This window comes from Onychostoma macrolepis, chromosome 01, assembly GCF_012432095.1.
Source record: "Onychostoma macrolepis isolate SWU-2019 chromosome 01, ASM1243209v1, whole genome shotgun sequence".
Taxonomy (NCBI): Eukaryota; Metazoa; Chordata; class Actinopteri; order Cypriniformes; family Cyprinidae; genus Onychostoma; species Onychostoma macrolepis.
The window spans coordinates 15,931,245-15,948,488 of NC_081155.1; the positions used below are offsets into that span (position 1 = coordinate 15,931,245).

The 17,244-nt window shown below is 36.4% G+C and overlaps 1 protein-coding gene across 1 annotated transcript; it reads right to left on the reverse strand.

Annotated features, from left to right (window-relative positions):
- Positions 1-478: 478 nt before the first annotated feature.
- Positions 479-14,816, reverse strand: tmprss3b (transmembrane serine protease 3b). The gene is given in 14 exon segments (XM_058780366.1): positions 479-561; positions 1,703-1,852; positions 1,959-2,086; positions 2,261-2,356; positions 2,466-2,635; positions 4,874-5,039; positions 5,250-5,296; positions 7,664-7,792; positions 9,606-9,729; positions 9,946-10,065; positions 12,525-12,647; positions 12,860-12,901; positions 12,904-13,141; positions 14,547-14,816. Coding segments are annotated over 14 exon segments (1,626 nt in total). The 5' UTR covers positions 14,616-14,816; the 3' UTR covers positions 479-537.
- Between the last annotated feature and the right edge of the window lie 2,428 nt (positions 14,817-17,244).

Sequence of the window (17,244 nt, forward strand, 5' to 3'; positions counted from 1 at the left end):
ATACAATTTACAAATAAACTGTAAATAGTATTTTTACTGAATTGCATTCTGGTCAATTTAAATATATGGGTCATTCTATAATTTAGTGTACATTTCATTTCCATTGATGATAATTCTACTTTTTTTCTAACAATTTTCTTAAGAAACATCATATGCATAGTATAATCTCAAACATATATTTTGTATACCCTGTTTTTCAATTTGCTCTTGCCACATTACATAAAGCTTAATTTTGCATTCATGTCCCTTAAATTGCAATTTTTTAATAAAAAAATGTTAAAAGACTGTTTATATTAAATATCTATAAAAACAAAACATTTCTACAATCCAATACCTAAGAAAAATAAACATTTTTAAAACATTATGGTAAATGTCCTCTTAATTTTTTTTCTATTTTTCATCTATATTGGATTCGGAATTTGTATCCAAAATTATAGAGTGAAAATTATAGAATGAATCATATATTATATATATTCTCCTTCATAAGTCATGTTGGATGTTATGTATTGAAATAGAAGCTCATTCACTGTGAGATCCTCAGCGCCGCTGATCCTCTTCTTTCTGATTAAAAACAAACAAAAAAAAACTATTTGTATTTTCAGAAGGAAACATTTTCACAAACATTATTAGCAGCTGATGGACACAGGCAGGTATCCAAAATCCATTATCAGTCGATTTATCAGTTTGAATGCTGAATGTTATATTAATGTGAATAAATACAGGATTGTGAATGTCTTAATGAAATTTAAACCAAATATAAAGCTTGTGCTAGTATCAAATTCTGTGTTGGGTCTGCAGTTCAATTAACTGCAGAACAGTTTTACAACACAATCGCCGCTAGATGACTCCAGTGTCCCAAAAACCTTTTCAAAGGTCACAGAGACTCTGAGGAGCAGGAAGTGTGTCAGTTATTCATCAGCACAAACACAGTTAATGAAATATAAATCAGAGTGTTAACTAGCCAATGAGAATCAAGTTCGCTTGTCATCCTGTAACTGAATATCACCCCGCCAAAGCTCCTTTACTTAATCAGAGGCCTAGTTAACTTTAAATTAACATTTTATTTTTTTTATATACTTAGTTTTGTTTGCAGTTTTAAACATTTGTGTAGGATCTAACATGCATGAAAAAAAAGGAAATTAATAATAATATTAAGAATCTTAATAACTGGATTTTGTTAATACTTGCATTTTTAAAATATAAAAAAGTTGGAAGTACATCCGAGGTCAAAGTTCAAAGGAAGTTCAAATGTTCACATGGTGAGTGTCCCACCAGATTGAAAACGTTACTACCTTTAATTTACCTTTAAGTAATTCAGCTGATTTAGACACTTCATTTGTGTTACATTGAAATAAATGAATGGTAGGCCTATAATGTATTGAATATATTATCTAATCGATGTTTGTTTTGAGATGCTGTTGACACCATTGTGGAAATTCATCTTTAATGAGAATGTGTTAAAACCCTTGCATTACAAAACAAAACAAAATTATATAAAAGTAAACAAAATTAGATTTAAGAAAGAACAAAAGTTAAGTCATTCTGACTTTTTCATTATTAATAATGTCAAAATGTTAATAAATACTTTGAGATTTTGAGAATGACAGCTTAACAGAACTGATTTTCCCACCAAGTGTATTTTTATTCATTCATATATATATATATATATATATATATATATATACACACTGTATATATATACCTCCATTTGTTGCTGAATCCATGTGAGAGCTTCACTAATGCTGGTGTAAATTCCTGGTTTGTTTTCTTGTCCACAGCTCTCAGCCCAGCTGGCTGCCCCCACCAATGTCCACCCGGACCCCTGACAGGCCAGCGGTCCTCCGCTGTCCCCCTACAGACAGAAGACTAGGGGTTCAACTAAGGTGCAGATACATTTAAGAGTGCTTGCTTTAATAACAGCTATTGTAGTTTATTGTGATGTTACTCAGATGCAGTACCTGACATGTTCCAGCACCACCCTCTGAGAATCCCACACAGATGTTCCAGGAGGTCAGACCCAGTCTGTGGCAGGCTCTGCTGGACAGTAATGGGACCTGAGCGGTATGTAGGGACACACTGGCCTCTCCTGCACGACACACACATGTGCATTGACTTAAAAAAATACACTCAGTTGAATGCAATATACTTCAACATGTCTTCAAAAGCTGTGAAACTTGTTTACTACAAGCATTTACACAATAAATACCAGCCATTCAACTTTTTCTCTATTAAGTGCCCTTAAAAGTGTGCTAACACTCACCACCATCCACTGTGGCTCCCCAGCCTGAGATCAAACACATCTGTCCATCCTCAAAGCTCTCGCCATAACTGGGCAAACAGATGGGTACTATTTGGTCTGGGAAGGGAGAAAAAGGAGATGTATTGTAGTAAAACCATTATTATATTCCCATTTAAAAGTCTGTTTATAAAAATATTTCAGCCCATTGCAAGAAGCAAATTCTTACTATTGAAAGACAGAGGTAGTTTAAGCTTCATCAGAGCTATGTTGTAGCTGAGTCCTCCTGGCCTGTAGTTGGCGTGGTATATGATTTTCTCCACAGAGAGGGCTCCAGTTCCACTCAATGGCTGGTCTATTATCCCAGCATACACGCCCCATAACACTGGCTGAGCAAAGCTTTGAACAAAAAGAATCATAAATTTGTATGTACTGGACCATCATAAACTAATCTGGACGAGCCCAGAGCTGGTATAAACTCAGCTGGATCAATATCAGGTCAACTTAAACTAGTCTGGACCAGCACAGAACCAGTATAATTTCTTACTGCTAAATTCAGAAAATTATTGGACCAAAAACTTTTGCATGTAATAACCTAGATAACTGTCTAATACTTGATGGCTGCTCTGTAAATTCTTCATCATCAGTTAGGAACCTAGGCGTACTTTTTGATAGCAATCTTTCCTTCGAAAGACATGTTTCTAGCATTTGTAAAACTGCATTTTTCCATCTTAAAATATATATCTAAATTGCGACTTATGCTCTCAATGTCAAATGCAGAAACATTAATTAATGCGTTCATGACCTCGAGGCTAGATTATTGTAATGCTTTATTGGGTGGTTGCTCTGCACGTTTAATAAACAAACTCCAGCTGGTTCAAAATGCAGCAGCTAGAGTTTTAGGATCTTGCTAATTACCTATAAGGCCCTGAATGGTTTGGCACCTCAGTATTTGAGTGAGCTCTTGACGCATTATAGTCCTTCACGTCTGCTGCAATCTCAAAACTCTGGCCATTTGATAATGCCTAGAATATCAAAATCAACTGCGGGCGGCAGAACCTTTTAGTGCCAAAACTCTGGAACAACCTACCTAACACTGTTCGGGAGGCAGACACACTCTGTCAGTTTAAATCTAGATTAAAGACCCATCTCTTTAACCTCGCTTAAACATAATACACTACCGCATTTCAATAATTCAGATCCGTTAAAGGATTGTTAGGCTGCATTAATTAGGTCAACCGGAACCGGGAACACTTCCCAAAACACCCGATGTACTTGTTACATCATAAGAAGAATGGCTTCTATGCTAATATTAGTCTGTTTCTTTCTTATTCCGAGGTCAGATGGTGGATCAGCACCTAGAGATGACCTCTACAGCCCTGAACGTCAGCGGAGATCAGGACACCTAGATGAGCCCCAGAGACTGATCCCCAGTGAGGACCTCGTCACCTAGACAGCCATCGGGACAAGACCACAGGAACCAGATGAGTCCCCTGCACAATCTGACTCTGCTTTAGCCTAGATTTAAACTGCTGATTTTGTCTGGCCAGAGGAGAATGACACTATTTCGACAAACTATTTCCCCGTCTAAATACTGTAAAGCTGATATAAAGCCACCCAGCTTATATCAAGCTGATGTAAAGCTGCTTTGACACAATTTGCATTGTTAAAAGCACTATACAAATAATAATGACTTGACTTATAAACCAGTTTGGACTGGTACCAGATCAGGATAAATGAGTCTGGACCACTAAAGAACCAGCATGAGTCTAAACCAGTATAGAATACGTGTAAACCAGTCTGGACCAGCATAAACCTGACTGAGCGGACACAAAATCAGTATAAACCAGCCCTGATCACCCTCAGTCCTAGTGCAGAACCAGTATAAACCAGTCTGGACCAGCACCAAATCAACATAAAACAGTCTGGGCCAGCACAGAACCAATATAAACCAGCCTGGACCAGCATCTAAATAGCATAAAACAATCTGGACCAGTGTCAGAACATTATAAACCAGGCTGAACCAGCACAAAACCAGTATAAACCAGTCTGGGCCAGGACCAGACCATCACAAACCAGTCTGGACCAGCACAGAACCTGTATAAACCAGTCTGAAGTAGCATCCAATTAGCATAAAACAATCTGGACCAATACCAGGCCATTATAAACCAGTCTGGTCTAGCATCCAACTAGCATAACACAGTCTGGACCAGTACCAGACCATTATATACCAGTCTGGACCAGCTCAGAACAAGTATAAACCAGTCTGAAGTAGCATCCAACTAGCATAAAACAATCTGGACCACCACAGAAATACCATAAACCAGTCTGGACTATCATCTGACTAGCATAACACAGTCTGGACCAGCACTAGACCATTATAAACCAGTCTGGACTAGCATCTAGCTAGCATAAAACAGTCTAGACCAGCACCAGACCATTATAAACCCATCTGGACCAGCACAGAACCACCATAAACCAGTCTGGATGAGCATCCATCTAGCATAAAACAGTCTGGACCAGTACCAGACCATTATGAACCAGTCTGAACCAGCACCAGACCAATATAAACCCATCTGGACCAGCACAAAACCAGCTCGGACCTGTTTTTTGCACTAAGGATGACATGATACTCACCCGTACACACAGTGCGCAGCAGTGAGAATCCAGCGCTCACTGATGACTGATCCTCCACACAGAAGCTGGTTCTGGTAATGCAGGCTGACCTGCCACGGGACCAGCCCAGACCTCGACACGTTCCCTCCCACAATACGACTGCTGACGGCTGGCCTGGAGCCACACTCTACACCGCAACACACAAACTGGATCTGAGTGGAAAACTCACAGACACCATGCAAAATCACCAAACTTTAGTTTTGCATCACAGGAAAATAGTTATTATAAAATTGCAATAGTATTCATTTGTTTTCACTGCATTTTTGATCAAATAAATGCAGCCTTGGAGAAGAGAGAGAGAAAAAAGAAAGAAAAAACAATATCATCAACCACTCACCTATACACTTGACAGCAGTCACTACACCAGAAGTGCATTGAGCTTTTCTGGAATAATAGAAAATACACTTGTAATGCCATCAGTATCTTTCTGTTTGAACTACACTGTAAAAAAAAAAAAAGTTGAGCCAACTTAAAATTTTAAGGCAACCAGCTTCAGCAGATTTTTGAGTTTTCTCAACTTCTCAAAGTTTATACAACAAAAATTTGAGAATCTCCCACAAAAATAAGTTGAGCAAACTCAAAAATCTGCTGAAGCTGGTAAAAATAATTTTAAGTTCGCTCAACTTTTTTTTTTTTTTTTACAGTGTACACAGGTTTTCAGGTTTCATTTCTATGCTTCCATTTACCTTTGTATTAAAAAGCAAATCAACTCTCTCATTTCATTTCAGTGTGGAGTCAAGATGGCTTTATTTAAGACAGAATCTGCTTAAAATCTCCTCTCAGCTGCCAAAAAAAGGCCATTCAGGTGTTCATACATGAGATCTCACAGCTTTGAGACTCAGAGACAGTCCTGACTGCTTTATCAGGAACTGAACACACTTCTAAACATCAATATATCTCCAGAAGCACTTCAGATTGTTTGGAGTCAGTATTGAACAATCTGCCATGCAATGCGTCAGTCACTGGACTGATCTTATTTGACAGTCTTTGGCCTGAATAACACTTCCTCAGGCATGAATCAATTAGATTTAGATCTGAGAAAAAGAGTGATTGTAATGCTCATTTTTAAGCTAAGGCACAAGTGCTGTCAATATTAGTTGATTACTTTTTTTTAAATGACATTCATGTTAATTAAAACATGTTAATTTTGAATTGGACATGAAAAGAAGCTGACTCAGTTCAATAAGGGAGTCATTTGTGACCTTAGTAATGATTCTGACACTGGCTGGATGATTCTGATTCAAATCACTTAAAGGAATAGTTCATCAAAAATAATAAATTTGGTGAAAATTTGCTCACCCTCAGGCTATTCAAGATGTAGAAGAGTTTGTTTCTTCATCGGAACAGGTTTAGAGAAATTTACATCATTATTATTACAAGTTTTACATCACCTGCTAATCAATGAATCCTCTGCAGTGAATGGGTGCCGTCAGAATTAGAGTCCAAACAGCTACTAAAAACATCACAATAATCCACAAATAATGACTCCAGTCTATTAATTCATGGCTGGTCAAGCAAAAACCTGTTTGTAAGAAACAAGTGCATTTTAAGGCATTTTAACTTTATGACCAAAATACCTTCATAATCCATAATAACACTTCCAGTGTATAGGTCCATCCCCTGTTGTCCTCTCACATTACAATCCACAGACATATTTGTTTAGAACTATTTTGGACTGTTTTCACTTGTGTGCATATTTCTCTTCTGATTCAGACAAGATGACTTTTTTCACTGGAGAAAGCAATATTATGGGTAAAGGTCAATATGTGACCCTGGACCACAAAACCAGTCTTAAGTCACAGGGGTATATTTGTAGCAATAGCCAAAGTACCCATTGTATGGGTCAAAATTATAAATTTTTCTTTTATGCCAAAAATCATTAGGATATTAAGTAAAGATCATGTTCCATGAAGATATTTCGTAAATTTCTTACCGTAAATATATCAAAACATAATTTTTGATTAGTAATATGCATTGCTAAGAACTTAATTTGGACAACTTTAAAGGAGATTTTCTCAATATTTAGATTTTTATGCACCCTCAGATTTCAGATTTTCAAACAGTTGTATCTCAGCCAAATATTGTCTGATCCTAACAAACCATACGCCAATGGAAAGCTTATTTATTCAGCTTTCAGATGATGTATATATCTCAATTTCGAAAAATTGACACTTAAGACAGGTTTTGTGGTCCAGGGTCACATATTTTGGTTGGAAGGATTTAAGTTTAAAAAAACTTCATGGATTTGTTTATTACAAACACATAGCTTTTCACTTCACAAGACTTTGATGGACTGGAGTCATGTAGATCACTTGTGGATTATTGTGATGTTATCAGCTGTTTGGACTCTCATTCTGACGGCACCCATTCACTATAGAGGATCCATTGGTGAGCAAGTGATGTGATGATAAATTTCTCCAAATCTATTCTGATGAAGAAACAAACTCATCCACATCTTGAATAGCCTGAAGGTGAGCAAATTTTCAGCATTTTTTTTTTTTTTTTTTTGTGAACTGTTCCTTTAAGTGATTTGAACCAGAATCATCCAGTCAGTGAATCATTCAGAGTCATTACTATTGTCAGAAATGACTCCCTTACTGAATTGTGAATCATTATTTATTTTATGTCTAATTCAAAAGTAACATTTGTATTTTATTCTCATATTCTCGTAAACTAATTATTTTGGCACTTTGTGACCATTTAGTTCAGTCTGGAGCCCTGAAAACTACACCAGTATAAAAGAAGGTTTACCTGAGGTGTGAAGAGTTTTGGATCTTGAAGTTGTCTTGAAGGCCTGTTTGGTTGATATTAAGAGCCACTAGATTATTCTGAAAGACTGCTTCAATGGAGGAGATGGGAACATCAGTAGAGCTCACATAGCTACAATCAGACAGGGGACAACAAAAGAGCAATCATTAGTCAAATGATACAATCGGAAAAAGGTTTGAATCAAAACAATTACATTAAAGCAAGAGCACTGAGTTCTTTCACATTGATATCATTTTATAGTTATTAAATGTTAAAATACACAAAACTATATGCCCAACATAAGTGCTTTTTCTCTGTCCCTCTCAATTTCACCCTTATTTATTTTCAATCAGAAGTTGTTACTCGTGAAAAGATGAAAGCAATGGACTTTAGACGTGCTGATTGGTTCTCTTATTAAGGAGACGTAGCATGAGGGACTGTAATCAGTCATTATTTTTGATCAAAACAACTACTAAATTCAAGTGCCAAGATGCCAAACATTAAGAACAGACCTCTGAAATGAATAGACAGACAGAAGAATGCAGATGTTAAATGTAACATCTTGACCTAGTTGAAGTGAAACAGCGTTTGCTGTGATAATTTTTCTTTCTTTCATTTAATGGCAGACTGATTTTAATTGGATTAACTATGCAGGTAATGAGGCCACCGGGAACAGAGGCTCGGTATAATTCGCAGACACCCACACAGTGCAAGAAAACACACTCATACAAGCACACACACACAAGAAAAGTATCACCATATTTCTGCATTTAAAAAGGAGAAATCCCTGCTTTGCTCTGGGAAATGAATTTTCCTTAAATAGCAGGCATGGGAGGTGATAATATCGTCAGTGGAGATCTGAAGTTACTGAGATTATAGTCTGGATCTTTCACACCTGTCCCGCTGAGCAGGACACTGACGGCTGATACTGTAAATAGCAGAACCCTATGAAAATTACACCAAATTTGTGCTAATTTGTACACCAAAAATGCCATGCAAATTTTTAAAAATATTTCTAGTTATTATTTTCCAAGCTCTGAAATATTTTATTGGGTAGAAATTTTGAGTAAAAATATTTTTAAAATATTTTTCATTTTCCTTCATCTTTATCCAGTAATTCACAAATTCGGCTCTTGAAACCAGAATTTAAAAAATGTACAAAACTGTATTATTTTTAAATTAAATAATTTTTACAGTTGATTTAGTTTATTTTAATCTATTGGAGTTTGAAAACAAGCAGCTTTATCAGTACATCAGATGTACACAGAGCCGATCCTCTCTATACGCAAAATACGCAAGCTGCGTAGGGCCCCCGAAACACCAGGGGGCCCCCTTGCTCTCAAAGATTATTTAATTTTAGTTTCGTATTTGAATTTGGCCAGCGGTTATCAAAACGTGAATGATAATTTCTTTTAATGCGATGTACTGTCGCCCTTTCTACTTAAAAATCATTCAAATCATGTAACGTGAATGTCGTACAGTCTTGCTTGAGACTAAAAAAACGAGTTGAAAGCGTAATCGGGACGGAGCGAAACACGGAAAAATGTGTTTCATTCATTCGTTCATAACCACTCATACCCCACCAACCCCAACAACCCCCCAGCGTAGGGCCCTCAGAAGTCTAGGATCGGCACTGGATGTACCAGACGAAAAAAGACAAAAATTGCAAACATCCAGCAGGCAAAAAGCTCAATGAGGGTGCTCAATCACGAAAGTCTGAAAAAGTCAGCAAACCAGAGCTCCAAAAGTAGAAAAATAATTGAATGCATGTGATATTTCAAGCCATATGGTCTGATGAAGAGCTGTTCACTGTCAGTGTTGCTGTACATGTATTCAATCCTTTTTTTTTTTTCTAATTTTGAATTTCTGGGGTGCCAAAATTTTCTTATGACCACATATTCCAGAGGAATATAATTGTCTGATAGTACATTGTAATTCTTTGTACCTGTTATATCCCAGTTGTCTGCAGGCTACAGAGCCCAGGTGAGAGTCCCAGCCTTCAGAGCACACAGTCCTCCATGAGCCCCTACTGAACACCTGCAGCACAGAGCTCCTGCCGCTCACACGCACTGAGAGAGAGACAGAGAGGTTAGGGTCAGGTTTGAGGATTGTGAAAGATTTGCTCATGGGGACAAAATTGGTGTCAAAGTTGATTGTATATCATTTTTTCTTTGGAATCATTTAGAGTATGGATAAACAGAAACATGCACTGAAACAATAAATAGAGTCGATTCTGATTATATGTTGACTTTAAGGTCAAGAAGAGACGGATAGGATCAACCCACCACAGTTGAGCTCGTCTTCTCCATTTCCACAGTCCTCAACTCCATCACACACAGCATTTCTGCTGATACACTGAACCGACGACAAACAGCGAAACTTTCCTGAGCAACTCTTCAGACCCACTGGAGAAAAAGAGATCCAGTGCATGATGGTGACAAACACACACACACACTCCTGTCTAAAGGAAGTTTACACAATTATCTGTTAGCAGTGAGCTGTCGTCATAGAGCAGGGTGGAGCTCATTAAACATTTACAGTTCCCACTGCTCAGGATGAGTTTCATTTAATAAGGAGGATACTTACTTACCTTCACACACACATATATTTTCTTGCCATGGTGGGAATTGCTTTTGACTTCTCTTGTCTGTTACTAAGCTAATAATATATTTTTTCCCCGTAAGCCTATACCCTAACACATTTTTTTATTATTTCCATTTAGACATTATTTAGTTTGTCAGGTTTAAGTTTGTAAGGTTTAGGCAAATCTGCCCAAACACAGGTTAATATATTTGTATGGATTTGGAATCAAGTTTTTTTTTTTTTAAGTAAAAAATGTAATATTGTGAAATATTATTAAATAACTGTTTTTTTATTTTAATATGTTTTAAAATGTAATTTATTTCTGTGATGGCAAAGCTGAATTTTCATCATTACTCCGGTCTTCAATGTCAAAAATTATTATAATATGATGATATGCTGCTCAAGAAACAATATAGTATTGTTTTATATTATTATTGGAAAATGTAATGCAATTTTTCTACAGGATTCTTTGATAAATAGAAAGTTCAAAACAGCATTTATTTGAAATAGAAATCTACTGTAACATTATAAATGTCTTTATTGTCCCTTTTAATTTAATTTAACGCATCCTTGCTGAATAAAAGTATTAATTTAGTACTTACCCAAAACGTTCAAATTTTACCACAGTTTCCACAAAACTATTAAGCAGCACAACTGTTGTCAGTATTGATAATAAAAAGAAATGTTTCTTGAGCAGCAAATCAGCATATTACAACCCCAATTCCAGAGAAGTTGGGACATTTTATAAAATGCAATAAAATCAAGAATCTGTGATTTGTTAATTCTCTTTCATTTTTATTTAATTGACAAAAGTACAAAGAAAAGATTTCCAAAGTTTTCACTGACCAACGTAAATGGATTTTGTAAATATGAACAAATTTGGTTTTTGACGGCTGCAACACATTCCAAAAAAGTTGGGACAGAGGCAAAATAAAAGTGAAAAGGTTATAGAATATCCATGTTAAAATGTTTTGAAACCGTTCACAGTAAGCAGGTGAATTGGTAATAGGTGAAGGTATCATGTTTGGGTATAAAAGGAGCATTTCAGTCTTTGCAAGCAAAGCTGTATCATGGCTCATCACTTTGTGCCAAATTTCACGAGAGAAGTGTCAAGCAAATCAAAAATCACAAATCAAAGAATTTAGGTCTTTCACCAACTACCATATGTAATATTGTGAAAAGATTCAGGGAATCCAGAGAAATCACATTACATATAGGGCAAGGCAGGAAACCTCAGCTGAATGTGCTTGACCTTTGAGCCCTCAGATGGCATTGCATAAGAAACCGTCATGCTGCGGTGTTAAATATAGCCACATGGGCTCAGGAGTACTTCAGAAAACCACTGTCATTTATCACAGTCTGCTGCTGCATCAAGAAATGCAACTTGAAAATCTGTGACTCTAGGAGAAAACTATACACCAATTCTCTGCAGCGATGCTGCCAGGTTCTCTGGGCCAGAGCTCATCTCAGATAGTCAAAAAGACAGTGAAAATGTGTGCTGTACTCAGATGAGTCCACATTTCAACTTGTGTCTTGGAAAAATGGATTTTGAGTTCTCGTCCCAAAGATCAAAGTGACCATCCAGACTTTCATTAGGACAGAAGCAAAAGCAAACGTCTGTCATGGTATGGGGGTTCAGCAGAGCAAACAGCATGAGTGACTGGCATATGTGCGAAGGTACTATTGACATGGAGGCATATATTGGGATTGTACAGAGATACTGCCATCAAGATGATGTCTTTCATGGGAAGTCCATGGTTATTAGATCAAGACAATGCCAGCTCTCAGTCTGCATGTGCTACAACAGCGTGGTTTCGTAGTGAATGTGCTAGACTGGCCAACAGATCTGTCTCCTATTGAAAATGTATGACCAGTCATGAAAAGGAGAATCAGACAACAATGATCACAGACTGCTGAGCATCTGAAGTCTTGTATCAAGCCATATTGGACAACAATTTTACTTGCAGAACTTTAACAATTAGTATCCTCAATTCCTAAACAATTAAACATTGTAATTAAAAGGACCGTTCATGTGACACAGTGTTAAACGTGCCTCTGTCCCAACATTTTGGAGTGTGTTGCAGCCGTCAAAATCAAAATTTGTTCATATTTACAAAATACATTTACATTGGTCAGTGAAAACTTTGGAAATCTTTTCTTTGTACTTTTGTCAAATAAAAATTAAAGAGAATGAACAAATCACAGATTCTTGATTTTATTGCATTTTACACAATTTTGCTCCCAAATTACAAAAAAGAAAGAAAAAAAAACACAGACTCACCTCCCAAACCTATTCCTAGAACCAGAATCAAGACAATTAGCAATCCCAAGATGATGAGAAGAGCCAGAAATCTGCGAGACACATATGGCCAACACAAAGACTTCAAGTCTGACAGTCTTTCTCCTGAGAGAGAGAGAGAGAGAGACAGCTGAATAAAATCAGTCTGCTAAAGGCCAGTGCTGCCAGCGGAGTAAGACTGATTAGATCACTGTTAGCACCTCAAGTGTCTGTCCTCTAACCCCTGTGTAACTGGCCGTGTCAAGCACACGCTGAAGCCATATTAGATTGTACTTACACAACGTGAGACACACCAAGAAAGCAAGAAGCCTGCTTACCGTCCAAGAAGGGCTGGACCTTTATGACGGGCACACCTGGGCTGGTGGGATCAGAATGTTATGGTCTTTATACACAGGCAGTGGAGCCGACGTCACAGCGGGCAGCCCAACGGGGACGTGAGGGTCCTGCGCGTCTGGGTCGTAGAAGTGACTGGAATGGCTGTTTTGACTGCTGAAGGAACTCACATTGAACGTGGTGGGCGTCTCGACAACAGGAAGGTCCTCTTCTGTGACAGAGACTAACTCAAGAGCACCAGATTCAGTGCTGTCCTCTACCGCATCCTGAGAACAATGACAAATAAGAGACACTCTTAAATTATAGCAAGGAATGCACTAACAGTAAACCTTTGGAAGTAATTACGTTTTTTTAATGATTTTGAAAGAAGTCATCAAGGGTGCATTTATTTGATTAAAAATACAGTGAAACAGTAATATTATTAGAATTTAAAATAAGTTTTTCATTTGAATATGTTTTAAATTTTAATTTATTCATGTGATGTCAAAGCTGAATTTTCAGCATCATCACTCCAGTCTTCAGTGTCACGTGATCCTTCAGAAATCATTCTTATATGCTGATTTACTGCTCAGCAAACATTTCTTATTCATTGTATTATCATCATATGAAAATGGCTCTATTTATTATTTGATTAATACAGAATTCAAAAGAACAGTGTTTATTTGAAATAGAAATCTTTTGTAACATTATAAATTTCTTCACTGCAATGCATCCTTTCTGAATAAAAGTAGCCTATTTTTTTATACCCCAAATTTTTGAATAGTAGTGTATCAGTGATTTCTATAAAAATATTAAGCAGCACAACAGTTTCCAATCATGTGATCATGTGACACTGAAGACTGAAGTAATGGCTGCTTAAAATTAATCTTTGCCATCACATGAATAAATTGCATTTAAAAAAATATTTATTTAACAATAGAAAACAGCTTTTTTAAATTGTAACAACATTTCACAATATTACAGTTTTTTTTTTCCTCTGTATTTTCGATCAAATAAATGCAATAAGAGACTCCTTTCAAAACATTACAAAATCTAAATTATTCCAAACTTTCGACCAGTAGTGTATATATATGGGGGAAAATAATGATGTCTTAAAGTAAAAAATAAATAAATAAAAAATTCAATTAAAAGAAAATGTTTTGTTAAAAGACTTAATTTCTTGAAAAACAAAATGCTGCCATTAGTTGTTTGGCATAATCTATTATTGTTTAGCATATAAAAAAATAAGCAGTGAGGCTATTTGGTTTTGAAATATAAGTAATAAATGTCCACCAAATCAAAACCATTTTGTAGTGTAAGTCACATGCAGGAAGCCATTTTGCTGTGACAAGGAATCCAGACAGGCAGAAACACCTTTAGACCCTTAATTAGTTAAACAAACAAACAAACAAACAAACAAACAAACAAATACTTTGAACTTTGATATTTACATGAAAAGGCATGCTTCATTAAAAAATAAAAAGTGGAAAATATATGTTTGAAAGCTTAATGACCAAGTTGTTCATGCAAGTGTATTCATTGTTTAATGATGGAAAGCGTGACAGCAGAGGATACGTGGAAGCTGCTGTGATAGACCCACCTTGTCAGCCTTGATATAATTTAAAAGTGTCTGAGACACAAGGACACCCGCAAACACTGTGACATGAAATACTGCTGGTCATGCTCCCTTACCCTCTCCTGTCGGCTTCCTCCCTGTGAAACGGGCCGCTCCGTCTCTCCTGCTGTCTGGGAAGAAGCCATGACTCTGCTCTCGTCCTCTCATCTTCACTCCATCTTGGATGACAGTGACACCGATCCACTTAGGAAGTGAAAAAGTGATACTGGGAATCCAAGGCCCTCAGTCAGTTTAATCCTTGTCAGAAAGAATGAAGAATGAATTATTTTCCAGCGAGTCCAAATCCAAGTAACCGCCTGTGAAATTAGCTTTTGAGAAATTGAGAAATGAAGGGGATCATTTGAAGGTGACTAACTAGAGCGCTACAGATCTGTCCTTCTGAGTGACTTCATATCTTATTCTTGTTCCTCTCTCTCTCTCTGCCACACCTGCTCTTGAGCTCAAAGTGACACCTGAGCAGGTGTGCAGTAGTGTTTTGTCTTATCACTACAGCTGTGGATCAGGTAATGCTGGACAGTCTCAGCTTCTGAGGTCCGGTTACACTGAAAGGTCAGGCAGGAGCGCCAAGCACGAAAAGGTCATCAGTCCTTAGGCTGTTCCCTAACTGAACCTCCAGGACCCGTAATTATATCCATCAAGGACCTTGTGGTTAGATATGTGTGTTTTTTTTTTTTAATAGATTCAAATACAATTTAAAAAACAACTTTTATTATGAACATAAAGTATTTTTTTAGTTTCTGAAAATTAGTTTTGATATTTTTATAGGCTGTAAAGTAAAAAAAAAAAAAACATGGGTGTTCAGAGACTGTAATAAAGAAAAAAGTAAAAGACTGAAATTCTTAAAAAAAATAAATAAATAAAAAAGATGTCGAAAAATACCCAAATTTATATTCATTAAGGACACTGGAGTTGATAGATATATATAAAAAAAAAATCATTAAAAACATTAAAAATATGATAAACATATTTTTGAAAATTTGTTTTTATTTATTTATTTATATATTTAGTGTGTGCTTAAGGTAAAATATATCTAAGTGATCAGAGAATGGTGAAAACCCCACAATTTAATTCATATCGAAGAGTTTCTCAATGTAATTTCTATTCTATTAAAACAAACAAAAAAAAAACATTAAAACACAATTCAAAAGCAAAGTAAAAACATCTATATGTTCAGATATACAGAAGTATTTTTTTGAAATATCTTAAAAGCAATACTATTGGACATTTTCTATACAGATACAAAAACAAAAATAAATAAATAAATGGAGTAAGTAAAAGTAAAAAAAAAAATGTCTACATGCTTGTAGATTGTAACAAAAGAAAAAAAAATCTTGTTAGATTTTTTTGACAGTCTATTACTCTTTAGCATAATAAAAATAAGCAGTAAGGCTCTATTAGTAATAAATATCCACCTAATCAAAACCAATGTTTTGTAGTGTAAAGCAGGAAGCCATTTTATTGTGACAAGAAACCTACAGGCAGGCAGAAAACTCTTTATCTTTTTGTACTTTTAACTTCGTGGTCATTAAATCAACAAATGATTGGATTTGTTCAGGTTGTTTATTAAGTCAAGTCAAGTCACCTATATTTATACAGCGCTTTTAACAATACAGATTGTGTCAAAGCACTTAACAGTATCAAATTGAAAGATAGAGTGTCAGTAATGTATACTGGTAAGATTAAACACTCAATTTTAAGTTAAAGGCATTTCATTATTGAATTCAGAGATGTCATTGTCTAGCTCAGTTTAGTTTACATAGTATCTGTGCAATCAAATCGACGATAATCGCTAGAAATTAAGTGTCCCCAACTGAGCAAACCAGAGGCGACATTAAGACACACGCAACGTGTCAGAGAGAGTGTCATTACATCAGTCTAATACTGAGAACCCTTGTTAGTTTTCCATCATGCTCTGAGAGCTGTATCTGGTGTCCTGAGGCGCATTACATCTTCCGTGTGATTCTGAGACGGATCCAGGCACCGTCGCGGTCTCACCAGCAGATGTCCCTAAAGCATCTGGCGCTGCTTGACGCATCGTTGCTCGGGCTGTTTAGGCAGCTGTTCATGAGTCAGCGGTCTTCTCGATTGTTACGGGTGAAGTGGGCTCTGTTGCAGTGATGATTCACATGTTTGTGTGATAAAGGAACCGATTTTTGCGCGGTTATAATCCGGTCCTCCCTCTCTCGCGCGCAGTCACGACTACTGGATAATCTGAGATGCGTTTGACTCAGCAGCCATAGACAGAAACACCGTGACCAATGAAACACTGCAGAGACCAAATATATAGTGGCATTTATAGTTTCAAAACTTTACTAACTGTTGCCTCCAGTGGAAGCACAACTAAATCCAGATCATTCATTTTCAGCCATGAACAACACATTGTGACCAGTGGTCTGTTAATTGTGTCGTATTAATAAAATATCGGCTAAATTACCCATCACTCATGAAAAAGGTAACATGACATGATGCCTATATTATGATTCGTTATATATAAAGAATAAATGTAACCCTGACAAATTCAGAAACAGTTCATTCAGCCTTGAAATGTTTCTGATCACTTATTAAAATATTATTTTAAAAATACATATTATGTGGGAGTGTAGCTACACTTGTGCAAAATGTGCACAAAAATATCCCCAGACAAAATAAGGACAATTACTCAAAAGGAAAAGTGGCTGGTAAATAAAGGAAAATAGTGTTGAAAATATTACTTTTAGGGGTGAGATTACAGCTAGTTTGCTTTATTTTATAAAT